The following is a 14044-nucleotide window of genomic DNA, read 5'->3' on the forward strand; positions in this document are numbered from 1 at the left end:
ACGCTGACAATCCAGTGGTCCCAGACAGCACCTTCCCTACACACTACAACTGAACAAAGCCCAGAGTCACCGTGAACGCACCAAACAAAGTCCCACTCACCCATCCAACTGTTGTGTTTCCTTTAAAGTCCAGTGCCGTTTATTTGTGAAAAAAGTTCGAAAATAGACCATTCAATGACAGTGCGCCTTATAATCCAGAGCGCCTAATAGCCCGGAAAATACGGTATTTTATTTTATGTCGAAGCATTAAATTTCCTTTAATAGATAAAAAAAACTGACAGCACAGGCCCATCATCAGCCCAGTCTACGCATCAGGTCTGTGGAGAAGCAAGTCCGCTCATTCACAGTAAGTATGTGCCTTTTTTAAGTTATTTCAAGCAATTGGCGAGTTTCAGCTGACGTCATTGTTATTAAAGACCGCGTTGCATCCTGGGAAGTATTTTGGTCGGAGGCAAGAAACACGATAGCGGTCAAACACAGTGCGTAACCTCGTGTATTTATCCTCGATAATGGTAAATTCCTGCTGCATTATCGGATGCATAAATAGAAGCACGAGTGAGTGAAAAGAACCGCTAACGGTGAATTAAATGGCTTTCAAACATTTGCAGAGCAAACGTAGAAGATCCTAGCAAACCGTGGACTCCAACAAGTTCAACAACGCATCGAGACTCTTGTAGGCTTTCATCTTTTCTGCTGTGAATGGCCCAGGAGTTTCCACCAAGTCATTGTGGATATTGCCGAAGTGAACATTTGGCCAGGTAGTTGGCGATTCAGACCAGAAATTTGGTTTGGTTTGTAGGGGTTGAAAAGGGTGATTTGGCGTCCATCGATGCTTATGACCAATTTCTGGTCAAATCGTCTTGGGTCCTCTGCCGTTAGAGTGGATAAATAACCAGGATCAATACCCTTTACGTGCTTTCTCGCTCCGTCAGTCATGTTGAATTAGTGTTTATTGCCGCTGACCAAAATAATTCCCAGCATGCAACGCGCGCTTTTGTCAACAATGAAACTCGCCTATAAATGTAAATGTATGTGTGAAATAGTTGCTTTAATACATATACTTTTTCTTTAGGCCAAATTGTTACACAGCGGAGCTTTAGTTTGAACTCTTTTACTTGTTTAGCTGCATTTGCGTGTGCTACCTGCAGACTGGTGCTCTGGTCAGAGAAGGGCGAGCTGAAGAAAGTAGTGACGATGCTCATCACCGTCTCTGTCACGTATCGCTCCAGAATGGTGTCAGCGTGTTTCCGGTCGCTCGTGTAGTTACAAACCTACAGCAAAGACACATAAAATATACAGAAAATAAACTGTTTTACATCTATGGCAGAGTTATGAAATGGATTTAATTTAACACTGTTGCCATAGCAATTAAAGGACCCATATTACACTACCTTCCGATCAATGTTATAATGTAGTTTCCTCATCAAAACATATCTGGAGTGTTTTATCATTCACACATGTTTAACACACAAATGCATTTAGGTTGTGTTCTTCTCTCAAATAGTAAACACCCCGTTCTATCTTGTGATGTCACATGCTTCACTGTGTTTTAAACTCCATACACCTTCACTAGAATCATTTGGATCACTTGAATATATCACACCTGTGTTGTGTGACCGGCGCTGGCTCCCTGTCTCATATAGGGTGCAATTTAAAATGCTATTAATTGTTTTCAAATGTTCTCACTCTATGGGTCCAGTCTATTTGAGGGAGTTACTGCAGCTTTGTCCTCCACCCAGAGCCCTGAGATCAGCTGACCAGCTCCTGTTGGTCATACCCAAAACTAGACTTAAGACGAGAGGTGTCAGAGGCTTTTCTGTGGCAGCGCCCAGACTGTGGAACAACCTGTCAGATCCTCTCAGTCTGTAACACATTTTAGACTAGACTGAAAACTCACCTCTTCTGCCTGCATTTAGTATGAGCTAGTCAGGTTATCTTGGTGTTTTTATTGTACTTTTCACATGTTATCTGTAAATATGTATGTAACTGTTTCTTCTATTTTGTTGACTTGTATGTAAAGCACTTTGGTCAGCTGAAGTTGTTTTAAATGTGCTATAGAAATAAACTTGAATTGAATTGAATTTCAGCCCTGTTAATTTGAAAACTACTGTTTCATGACATCACAAGGTGAAAAAGAGCATTTTGAGCTTTGAAGATGTAGACACTAGAGCCCGACCGATATGGATTTTGCTGTGGCCAATATGAAACCAATATAATGGGAGTTGGCTCTGCCGATAGCCGATATAATCGCCGATATATTTAGTGATGTAAAAATTCACTGTAAATGTTGAATTGTTTAAAAAACTTAGGTTTGGCTCTGGTGGATTTTAAATTGGGTTTATTTAGGCAACATTTATTGTTATTCTGCCTCTTTACATCATATTTACAGACAGTAGGTTGGCTTAATGGCATTTTTGCATCACATTCTAGACACTAGTGATGGGTATTCCAGTTCTTTTTAGAGAACCGGCTCTTTTGGCTCGGCTCACTAAAAGCTGCTGGTTCTTTTGGCTCCCAAGCGGCTCTTCAGATTGTTTTGTTGCAAGCAGGTCTAAAGCAGGACTGAATCAGGACTGAACCAGGTCTAAACCAGGACTGAAAAAGGACTAAACCCGGGACTTATTTATTTTATGCTAAACTACAGCCAAATATGCTCGTTATTTGTTTTGTTTTTAATCCTATGTACACGCAAATTTCTTAAAGTTTCGTTTTCAGCCGCTGTCAAACTACCACGAGTCTGCACGCGGCGTGATGACAAAAAAAAGTGAGAGAAAGAGAAAACACGACTCCCAATAAGGATCAGTCTCCCGTCGTTCGCTTCAAAGAGCCGGTTCTAAGAGTCATTTCGTTCGCGACGGACCCATAACTAGTAAAGAAACTAGCGCTATTAGCCTTTAGCCGTAAATACGTGCGCGCCGCGGTAATTAATTATATGCGCAAATGTCATAATTCACACACGTCTATTCACAGCTCATTTACATATCAGTGCAGGTCCAGTAACAAATATACGGCCAATATAGTCACTTTAGAACAGACCAATAGAAAACAGCCTGTTTATGTGCGGGAGCTACAGCAGCTAACCCATAACAAATCACCAAAACTAGCTTCAAAGTCGACATATTTCCAACACTCACCGCTCACACAGGCTCCTCCTCACATCACAAGTCTGCACTAATAAATGTCCTTTTAATCCAGACTCAAACCGATTGCTGAAGAATATAATCTCAATGTTTGGATCTGTGTATGCGGGTGTAAACAAACGCACGTGAGTGACACGACTCTGTGGTGTGTTCAGGGACAGTACGGACGCACACACAGACAAAAGACAAATGACTCCGTAGATAAATACTGATGTGGAGCCACATATTAGGACATTTATCTGTCTGTAAATTGGATTAAATGAACATAATGTAGAGAATCTAAGATTTTTAAAGACGTATCACATGCCCACGCGAAATATCGGCCCCTATTTGCAAGCATATCGGCCGATAGCCGATATGCCTCCAGGTACCCATATCGGCCGATAATATCGGTCAACCGATATATCGGTCGGGCTCTAGTAGACACTAATAAAAAAGGGTTACTCAAACTCTAATGTGTGAATGAAACAAAACACAACTCCAGGTGTGTTTATAACATGACTTAAAACTCACAAGATGTCATTTTGCGTAATATAGGACCTTTAAGAATTTACACCTTTTGAATTTCCAAAAGTACTCAAAATGGCCCCTCTGTACAGGAAACTGAAACTCATGAATAGGTTGTGTTCTCTACATTCAAGAATCCAATGTCATAATCTCCAATGGAAGGCAGGGGATTATATAACTTTAACTCTAACCCTAACCCTAACTTTTTCACAGTTTCAGATGAACAAATCCATAAATATTAAGCTAAGAAAAGCATTATAAAGTCATTTCAACTGCTGTCAATAACACCATATGCAATAGAAGAACACTAGTTGTACCTTAACAGGAAAAAAATAATCACAATTTTACAAGTTTATTTGTGCTTGTTTCATGTCGTTAGAGTCAGTAATTACAATTACAAACAACATCAGGATATTTACAAAATGCCTCTTACCCTACAGATGTCCACCAGAAAGTTCTCAAACAGTTTCCACATGTGATTCGACGTGTAGATCTCCTTCATTTCAACTTCCGTGTCCACGTAACAGTGATTCAAGAAGTTTATGTACGCAATTTTTATCTGACAAAACAAAAACCAAAACAAAATCTAGTCAGATTTTATAATAATCAAAGAAAGGATACTGAATCTATGGTACAGAGGAAGGACTGTGCAAAGCTGTGCAACATTTCAGGCAGACTAATAACATCTCCATGAAAACAAGCAGGTGCTGGATTCCCCTATCAGAACGGTTACATAGTGTACATTTTCTTGCTTTATTTGCTGGAATTCTACATTATAATAGTCAAAATTTCATTGGAGAGGATAACACAGAGCAGGGGGTGAGACAGGTCATTTGTTCAGACCTCAGGGATGCAGTCCTCATGCGTCACCACCCTCACGATGTCGTCCAGGGGCAGCAGAGAGTTGCACTTGATTTCAGTGTAGACGTTTTTGCCCTCAGTGCAGACGGCCAGCAGCTCCACCAGGTGAATGTGATACATGAGAGCACTGTTCTCATCCATGCGGTCTCTCTCTGACCTCATCATCTGCACCAGCGTCTGGAACGAGGCTCGGTCATTGTAGAACACCAGCACGTCCTCTCCGGCATTCACCAACTGTGCACAAGAGGGAAGAGAAGGACTGTGAGTATCTACAAGTATAAAAAACTTTAAGAGGAGGTGTTACACTTCTACACATGGAATATAATTGCTAAAACATCATATTTAGATCTGTAACTCCCCCTCTTAACTCCCCCCTCCCCCTTCAGAGCACACATCAAAATCAGCATGCATCCCTCTAATGAAACTACTGCACATCACACCAGGTTTGGTACAGTTTTGCGTCTTTTGCACATTTATGGAGATTTGTCGTGTGGGCCTTGTACAGGTTCGTACTACTACTAAAAAAGTTGATTTGCATCTATTCTTTAAAAAAATTCCATTAGAAAGACTTTTTGAGAAAATATCGATAGAACGTAGTTTGAAGTCTGAAGCAAACAAATAATAATAACTGCGAGGACAAGGAAACTGTAGATGTCTGAATGATACAAGACTATTTGTTTGAGTAAAGACGTCTTCTGCTTTTGAGAGACACGTGCTACAATTTAAGCTGTGGTTGGATGGTCCCACATTAGGACAGAGGTGTGATGCCCTTTATAATCCGATTCCAGACCCTTCTTCATTCAGACAAAGTGGGAGGGACTCTCTTCTCACACACATGCACACAGGGATACCTCGGCCATGACGATGTCCTGGCACTTCTTAATGAACTTGTTCTCTGCTTTGACGATGGTCTGGAGGAACTTGAGGTACTGGACGTTGCGGCCGTGGGTCTCGATGCAGTGGACAAAGTGCTGCACCACCCTGTCGTTGATCTCACTGCACAGCTGGAAGTTATTCATGAAGATGTGCTGCATGGTGATGGCCTCCAGGATCTGCTCAGAGACAGGACAAAGCTTACATCATGTTTGGATTTTTGAACAATGGGGACCTTTACTAGCCCGATTCATCAGCCGGTTTCACTTCATAGAAACTGTCTGACCTCGCAGCATTAGGATTCGTTCGCTCGACAGTAGGCAGGTACTTTTTTTACTTAACCAACCGCTGCTATTTGGTCGTGACATATGTAATGCGCCGCTAACTGGTATATTAAACTTTTCCTAAATCCGGTAGGAAGAAGGACAATAACATCTTTCCCCTTGATAAAATTCACCAAACATTTTCTTTATTCCGGCTTTAAATCCTCAATCTCAGGAATCGTTGACAAAACTGAATGTATGGCTCTTCGCTGATTGGCTGGTGCCCAGACTCGCACTTCCTGGATTCTTGCAAACCATCTAGTGTATTCTGATTCCTGACCTTGCTGGAGAGAAATGAAATTGAGTGGAGGCACTAGGTGGTGCCAGCCTGGCTAGACCTTTACACCACGTCCAGTAAAAATCAAATAACTAGAATAACAACATAACTCAAAAATTAGATCAGATGTTTGGTGTGCATGTAAACACAGACACTGTTCTATGAGAAGAGCTCACCCCCCGGGTTGAGGAACAGATTGATGTTTTTGTGGAGCAGAGCCTGGTTCTGTTGGTTTCCTGCACAGAAGTTCTGCAGAAACTGATGAGCCAACTTCATGATGTCCTGCATCCGCACATCTTCACCCTGGAAATAATACACACGTTACTGAAGTCTTCTGGGATTCACAGAACCATAGTTTCAATGTAACTAAACCTTCTCTGAGACTACAGTGATTTGCCAAAAGGCCACTCTGAATCAACCTAAACACACTTTCTTACATGAAATTCTTCCATACATCAGTGAATTACTCATGTTAATGATGAGCCAAGTCAGTTGTAATGTAATGTATTTGTAATGTGTATGTAATGTGTATTTTTAGTGTGTTCACCTGCCCAGGGCCTGCAGAGGGAAAAGTAGCAGCAGCTAAATCTGGTACAAATCACCTTTTCTTTTGTGACATTAATGAATCTGTTCATGGACCCTGACACATGAAGAATAAACTAAATTAAACAAATAATTTCCCAATTCAGTGGGTGAAGTGCCATGCTCAAGGGCCCTGTGCACTGATTGGAGCAGAACATTCCAGGTAAAGAAAAATATAATAAAAAAGTACATATATAAATAAGTATGGCATAAAAAAGCGGAATAATGCACCCTGTGAGGTGACTGCAGTTGTGATATTGGGCTAAACTAAAATAACTGCACCTCTTCAAATGTTTGAAATCTAATGAAACTAATAAGAGAAAAGCCCACATGTGTTTGCGTCCAGTACCTTCTCATATGGGATCTGCAACAGCTCCAGCACCACGGCGTGAGCGCTCATGTTCCTCAGAAGTCTCTGCTGCTGTTTGCGGCTCTTTCTCCCAGACAGCCCCTCCTGCACACACAGCCGGCTCAGACGAAGCAGGATCTGAAACAAAAGGGGGAGTAAGTGTGTGACATTGAGGAGAAGGTTTGTGATAGAATGGGTAATAACACTACAGCACCTCTTTGACCACTCTGTAGTTGTAGCTGCTGGTGCTCTGCTTTCTTTGGTTTGTCAGAGCCACCAGATCCTCCCTACAGAAAAGTTCAAACATAAAGTTGTTATATAAATGATACTTATTCAAACTAAAAAATGCAGTGACATGTTGCTGAGCAGGTCTGGGAGAATGAAATTAAAGTGGCTCTACCCAGTTTTTTCCATGTAGTTGAGCTAAATTTGTCTTGCCCCAGTAGAGATACGATGTAAAAACAGCCCTTAAGTTAGAAATGAGACTGCTGTTTTACCCTCTGAGAATCAGGAAGTGCACTATTGGCATGCTAGCATTACTGTGATGCATCTGGTCTCTGAAAGCTGTGAAAAGTGCTTATTAACTTGTTGTGGTGAATAATCAAGAAGCTTAAATGTATAAGGTAAGTGAGGAATAACTTAAAATCACTGCAAACTGTTTAAAATGAACTTGTTTTTCATGTTTTTAAGACGTAAAAATCAGGTACAGCACCTTCAACACAAGACGAGTTATGTGTAGTGATGGTAGTACTAATTTACAGAGTATTTGCATGCAGTTTGCAGACTTGATCATGTTCAGTTGTGCATGTAGTGCTAAAACAAAGCCTGGTATGTCTCTGACCTTGTCCATGGTGCTGTCCCCAGTGTCCATGCTCTCGTCCGGTCCCTGTCTCTTATAAACCCACAGCTCAGACTTCTCCACAATGGATCTCAGCTGATCCAGGTCTGATTTGATCTGTTTGTAATTCTCCACGTCCTGACTGGTGACCAACAGCTGCACCTGTACAGCACACAAAAATATATACATACATATTTAAATCATGTTATGAAGTCCAGATAAAACTACAATCCTCTGGAGGTTTCCCGACCATCTCTTTCAACAAATTCAACAACATGCAAAAAACTTTTAAATCTTTGAATCAATCAGCTAAGCAATTGTTGATAAAACTACTACTTTAAACTAATGTGAATTGAACAGCTCTTCTCGGGGCTTGTCATACGTCAGCATACAGCAGCATACAGCACGGATGGTCAAAAGGTGAAGCAGCAGATCAGTGTTGCTATTTTCAACAAATAAAAGTAAAAACATCATAAATCAATCCCCAAAACAACTTAAGGCAATGTAAAATAATCATTTTTGCTGCATGTGCTGGCCTGTTGGTGTTTAGTAGTAGTAGTAGTAGTAGTAGTAGTAGTAGTAGTAGTAGTAGTAGTAGTAGTAGTAGTAGTAGTAGTAGTAGTAGTAGTAGTAGTAGTAGTAGTAGTAGTAGTAGTAGTAGTAGTAGTAGTAGTAGTAGTAGTAGTAGTAGTAGTAGTAGTAGTAGTAGTAGTAGTAGTAGTAGTAGTAGTAGTAGTAGTAGTAGTAGTAGTAGTAGTAGTAGTAGTAGTAGTAGTAGTAGTAGTAGTAGTAGTAGTAGTAGTAGTAGTAGTAGTAGTAGTAGTAGTAGTAGTAGTAGTAGTAGTAGTAGTAGTAGTAGTAGTAGTAGTAGTAGTAGTAGTAGTAGTAGTAGTAGTAGTAGTAGTAGTAGTAGTAGTAGTAGTAGTAGTAGTAGTAGTAGTAGTAGTAGTAGTGACCTGTTTGAAAGCCTGGAGGACCTCCTGTCTCTGGCTGAAGTGTCTGAAGAGCAGGTGCAGGGCTCTGGACACTAGGGGGGGATAGTCGTGCATCGTGAGGTGGAGCAGGACCCTCAGAAATGTGCGGCCGCCGTGGTCATCCAGATCCAGAGGGGTGTTCTCTTCACTGAAACACAGGACACTACTGAACTCACGGTCTCTGTACAACTGAATTATGTGCACATGTTGTTTGTGATCATATTAGTGATGGGATCAATTCTCCTGTTATATTAATGTAAAGTCACCATAAGGATCATTATTTTAACCACTGGCAGGTTTGGACAAATCTGCAATATTTATTCATAACAAAAACAATATTACCTTCCTCCAAATATGCCCTCTGCCTGCTCCTCTATGTGCTCGAAATCCAGTGCACCTGGATTCAAAAAGGTCAGATTCAAAACTGATACTTGGAGATTAAAATGTAAAAAGGTTTTACTGACCAGGCATATTGTTGGGACCCTCCACTGTCCCAGAAATGGAAAATTCACTTTGAGAGTTGCTCTCATCAAACTCTCTTTTAAAGATGGAGAGGAGACATGAGATCCTGTAGTCCAGTCGAACATTCAAAATGAACTGGAAAGAAAACAAATGTGAAAGAGTTTATAGATCAGATCAGTTACAGTACATAAAGAGCTGAGTAGAAATGTCAGTATTATTTGATATTTGGTAATAGTTACTGTTCTAAGCATAAGAACTACAAAATATTTGTAAATAAGAAACTTAAATTCCATTGAAACTTGTAAAAATAAATCTAAAAGCAAAGCACATTTTTATCGGGCTCTTTGTGTCACTTTAAAGCACACGCGGTGCAAAATCCACTTTTAAGCACATGTCATAACTTGTATAAATTGTTTTCCCTTCTTATTTACATACAGGTTGTATTTCTGATTATCGTACAATAAAAGTCTTTATTATTCGATTTTTCTTTTCCTCCAAGCACTGTTTATACAATATATCTGTACTGGGGCAAAACACATTTTGCATATTGTGCTCATTCATGGGGGGAGATACTGCACTCATACCTGCAGTATCTCGATGATCTTGAGCTTGGTGTCCATGACGAGGATGTCCTGTTTCTCCGGCTCGGTTTGAGTCTTGGTCACGTCTCTGGAGGTGGACGTGGTGGAGGCTGTCGGCAGGAACCCTCCTCCTCTGAGCACCACCTGAGACATGAGCTCCCCCACACCGTGAATGGAGCGCATCACATTACTGCCTAAAATCACACAGGTGGGAGAGGAGGGAGGTTTAAGAGTAACAGATAACTAGAGCTTTAAACCAATTTTCTATCAGTTTAGTTTTTATTTGAAGAGATCATATGCAGCAGGATGTATCAGTGCGAGTGCCATGGTGACCTGGGGAGCTGGTGCTGTAGGTGCTATTTTTAAGAACCAAACACATATTATGTATTTCTTTGTTTCACTAACTGTAAAATAAAGGTGATATATAACACAACATTGATTCTCGTAAGTTTTAAGGCATTTTAAAAAGTTGTTACCTCATCAAAAACATACATTTGACTAAAACCTTATTATTAGTCTGTGCACATCTTCAAAGCTCAAAATACTCTTTTCAAGTTCACAGGCACCATTTTCCTTTTGTTCAGTGTTTGTGTGTTAAACTTGTGTGAATTAAACAAAACACAACTCTTTGTATGTTCTTGATGAGGAAACATTAGAACAGAGATCAGCAAACGGCAGAATATGGGCTCTTTATGTGAGGGTCCTGCTCCTCCTACCCCTCCTTTCCCTGCTCCCTCTCTCTGTATCCACTTACCTTGTTTGGCATTTCCTGGGCGGGGCCCAATCATGCACCTGCTGAGCTCCACTCCTGTTCTTCATCAAGTAATCATCTCCTACAATAAAAGACCTGCTGACCTGCTCTCCAGTGCAAGATTCTTCTGTAATCCCAGCGGTGAACTACTCAGGCTTTTTAAGATTTTTTGAGAATTCCAGAGACTTTTTGATGCTTACCTGTTTCTTTTGTACTGTCCCCAGCACTTCATTTGGAGCCAGCCTCATCCTGTACCCACCAGTTTCTGTAAGCCTCCGGTCAACCTCCATCTCCACAGACCTCCCATCTGCAGCCAACCCAGACCTGTCCTGCCTCCCCTGGAATCTATCCCCCCGCCAAGACTATTTTTGTGAAATAAATACTTTTTTCCCTCTGCATATTTGGGTCCGACCAGTGATTCCTTAACACTTTAAACATCAAAACAATGAATATGTCAACTTCCTTTCTTTAAACAAACAATGAAATTGTAGTGTAGCAGTAAAACAATCAATTACCTAATTTAGCATCACAGTATATTGCATTTTGATATTCTTAGAACCTGTGATGTCCATTGTTTTAACCTTTAACAGGGAAAAGTCTTGTTAAGATTAAAAAAGAAGCAACAAGATCTGATACAACAGACTCACTCATGTGTCTATTTCCCTGTTTAAAATTCTTTGAAAGACTCTAAGAAACCAGCCCCTTCAATAAATGTCTCTGTACATTGTCCCTTCAACTAAAGACTAAACTAAACTTCAAGTAGTTTTGTGGCGCTGTATCTAGGTCTCAATACAATATTCCCTAATACTCCCTGTACCTTCATTTCTATAAGTTTTAGAAGTAAATAGTGGAGTTCACAAAAGAACAACTAATTCCAACAAGGCCAGCAAAACCACTAGACCATAAAAATTGTAATTAATTGTAAAAAAAATAAATAATAATAACTGAAGTAACTAAAGAGTGACCTTTGCTCTCGTCTCCCTTGTGCAGGACGTTAAAGGGGAACATGGTGCTGACATGGACACAGTCGAGAATCGCCAGCAGGATCTTGGTCAGTCTCAGCAGGTCACTGAAGTTATAGAAGCCGAAATAAATCAGGTTTCTGGCCAGATTCACCACCTGGAATAAGAGTTAAAATAAGAGCTTGTCATGTTATGTTTTTGCTTATCATTACTTTACTTTTTTATTTTTTTATTTTTCCACGCATAACATAACAATAAAAAAACACACCAGAAAAAAAGAGGCAAAAAACCCAAAAGGGCGAAATATTAAAGCCTCCACCTTATGAATACATTAAAAACTGAACATTATTATTATGTGCATTAAAAAAAAAAATATATATATATATATATATATATATACAACAGATAAGCGCATATGTACTCTAGTTTATGAAACTGTTGGTTCTAAAGTTACATACGTTTTAAACAGACCATGTATGCAACAAAAATTATTTCCCAAATTTCAAAGACCTGCAAATCATGTAAATAAATGGATGTATTTCATCATATCTTGTGTTATTTGATCTTTGAACTGTTGATGAAGGTACATGATTTTTCAAAACAAATTTCTTTAAAATGAGTGTTAACTCTTTCCTACATTCTGATACTTTACTTATTTCAATAGTCCCTCTAGTTTCTGAATAAGAGCTGTTTGAATGTAAAAAATCTGCCCCTGTTTCCCTCCATTACCGCTTGACCGGACCCAAATATTAATCTCATAGATATTAAGAATGTTAAGTTTGATGAATAAATGAGCAGACGGTGTAAGTGGCAGGAATGAGTTGCAATTCGAACAAAACATTTTTGCACCAACAATATTTTGTTCAGAGTAGAGAAAGCGCAGCCCAGACATGATTACAATATCACAGACAGGGATAAATTAAACTATAGTATAATGTAAGTATAGACTTTGAGTCCACAAGTTTACAAACCTTTCTTATAATACTAAGAGATTTATTAATTTTTCTGGTCACCCACTCAGCTGCCCTTTCCAGTTTAGATTATCACTTTAAAGGTTCTATATTATGCAAAATGGACTCTTGTGAGCTTTACGATATGTTATGATGCTCCTCAAAAAACAGACCTGGAGTTGTGTTTTGTTTTATTAACAGAGTAATAACTTTGAGTAACCCTTTTTTACTCAAACGTGATGTCATGAAGAGGTAGTTTTCAAATGAATAAATGAATAGCTTTAGTTTAGTAGAAATGGGTAATTCCAGGTCTGAAATTATCAAAGTTATTCAAGTGAAGGTGTATGGAGTTTAAAAACAAAAGTTACAGATGAGGGGAGAGGAAAAAAAGAAAATGCCTTTAAAATTATGTTTTAAGATTGTAATAAATAGTAAAAAATTACAAAAGGAAATTATGATGGTGAAAATAGTATTAGTTAAGTATAGTGAATAAAAAAGTTTATTAAAAAATGAAAAAAAATAAATAAATAAAAAAATCAGTTATGCTACACTGTTTTGTATTTGTTGTGGATGTTACTCTATGTCAGAAATGTCAAACTCAGGCCCACGACATAATTATATTTGGCCCGTGAGATCACATCAAATATGTACTAGAGCTGCCCGCTGGCTACAGATAGACTATAGAGACATTATTTATTTAAAATTGTGTTATATTTTATATTCTGCATTTTCTGGATTCAATGTTTAAGCGAAACTATTATTAAACATTTATTTAAATAAGAAAAGATTTAACATTACATATCTCAAAAGAAGAGAAAACATGCAAATGTTGTTGAACTTTTTCAATAAATATTTAGTTTAGCCCATCCCATGACTTAGTCCCAGTTTTTAATTTTGGCCTCTGTGAATTTGAGTTTGACACCCCTGCTCTATGTTTTTGTGTTTTGTTTTTAATGTTGATTATTGTATTTTGTTAAATGTCTCTCCATTGTCTTTAATAATAATAATAACAAAAGTGTGTCAGCTTTGGCCTGACAGAAGAAGAGCAGAGAGCACAGGTGAGTCTGAACAAAGGTCAGGTGACAGGGGGAGGGGTCAGGTGAGGATAGAGGAACAGGTCTCACATCTGCCATCTACTGGTAACTTGCAGATAGTAGCTTTAAATACCAGAAAAAAAGCAAAACATGCCTTCTTTATGCATTTTTTCTATTGATATTGGTCTAAAAGAAGATACACTGTGAGTCTGTGTGTGACCTCGAACGTGAGCTTGTTCTTCTCTTTGTCGGCGAAGGGGAAGCTCTGACACACCACGTCTCGGAGGTAATTCTCCACAAACTCCATGGTCTGAGAAAAACGCTCTTTTATCTCATCTTTTGAGGTGCCATCGTTATCGTAACTGTAACAGAAGGAGAGTGAATATGAACATCATAAATCAAAACACTACCCAGGACACAACAATGAAATCAAAAGAAAACATTTGGGGTAAGACGTAGACCAGTGGCTTTTTTACATGTAGCATGATTTGGCAAAATGTACTTGCTGTGTGACTGTGATAGTCTTGTTTTCTCATAAAATAAAAAAATAACTGTGATGTCATTATTTAATAAAGACAGA

General features: G+C 39.1%; 1 protein-coding gene across 1 annotated transcript in view; it reads right to left on the reverse strand.

The window, feature by feature from the left end:
• The window catches only part of LOC110158704 (inositol 1,4,5-trisphosphate receptor type 1-like), a 264915-nt gene that overhangs the window by 150400 nt on the left and 100471 nt on the right, over nt 1-14044 (reverse strand). Inside the window, 15 exon segments of the mRNA XM_055160081.1 lie at nt 1143-1271; nt 4081-4206; nt 4491-4742; nt 5360-5560; nt 6159-6284; nt 6913-7050; nt 7127-7168; nt 7170-7199; nt 7754-7912; nt 8707-8872; nt 9067-9121; nt 9189-9321; nt 9771-9961; nt 11484-11637; nt 13685-13826. Of these exon segments, the coding sequence (XP_055016056.1) occupies nt 1143-1271; nt 4081-4206; nt 4491-4742; nt 5360-5560; nt 6159-6284; nt 6913-7050; nt 7127-7168; nt 7170-7199; nt 7754-7912; nt 8707-8872; nt 9067-9121; nt 9189-9321; nt 9771-9961; nt 11484-11637; nt 13685-13826 (2044 nt within the window).

This window comes from Boleophthalmus pectinirostris, unplaced genomic scaffold (assembly GCF_026225935.1).
Source record: "Boleophthalmus pectinirostris isolate CB_2022bp ecotype Guang Dong unplaced genomic scaffold, ASM2622593v1 HiC_scaffold_3, whole genome shotgun sequence".
NCBI classification, from domain to species: Eukaryota; Metazoa; Chordata; class Actinopteri; order Gobiiformes; family Gobiidae; genus Boleophthalmus; species Boleophthalmus pectinirostris.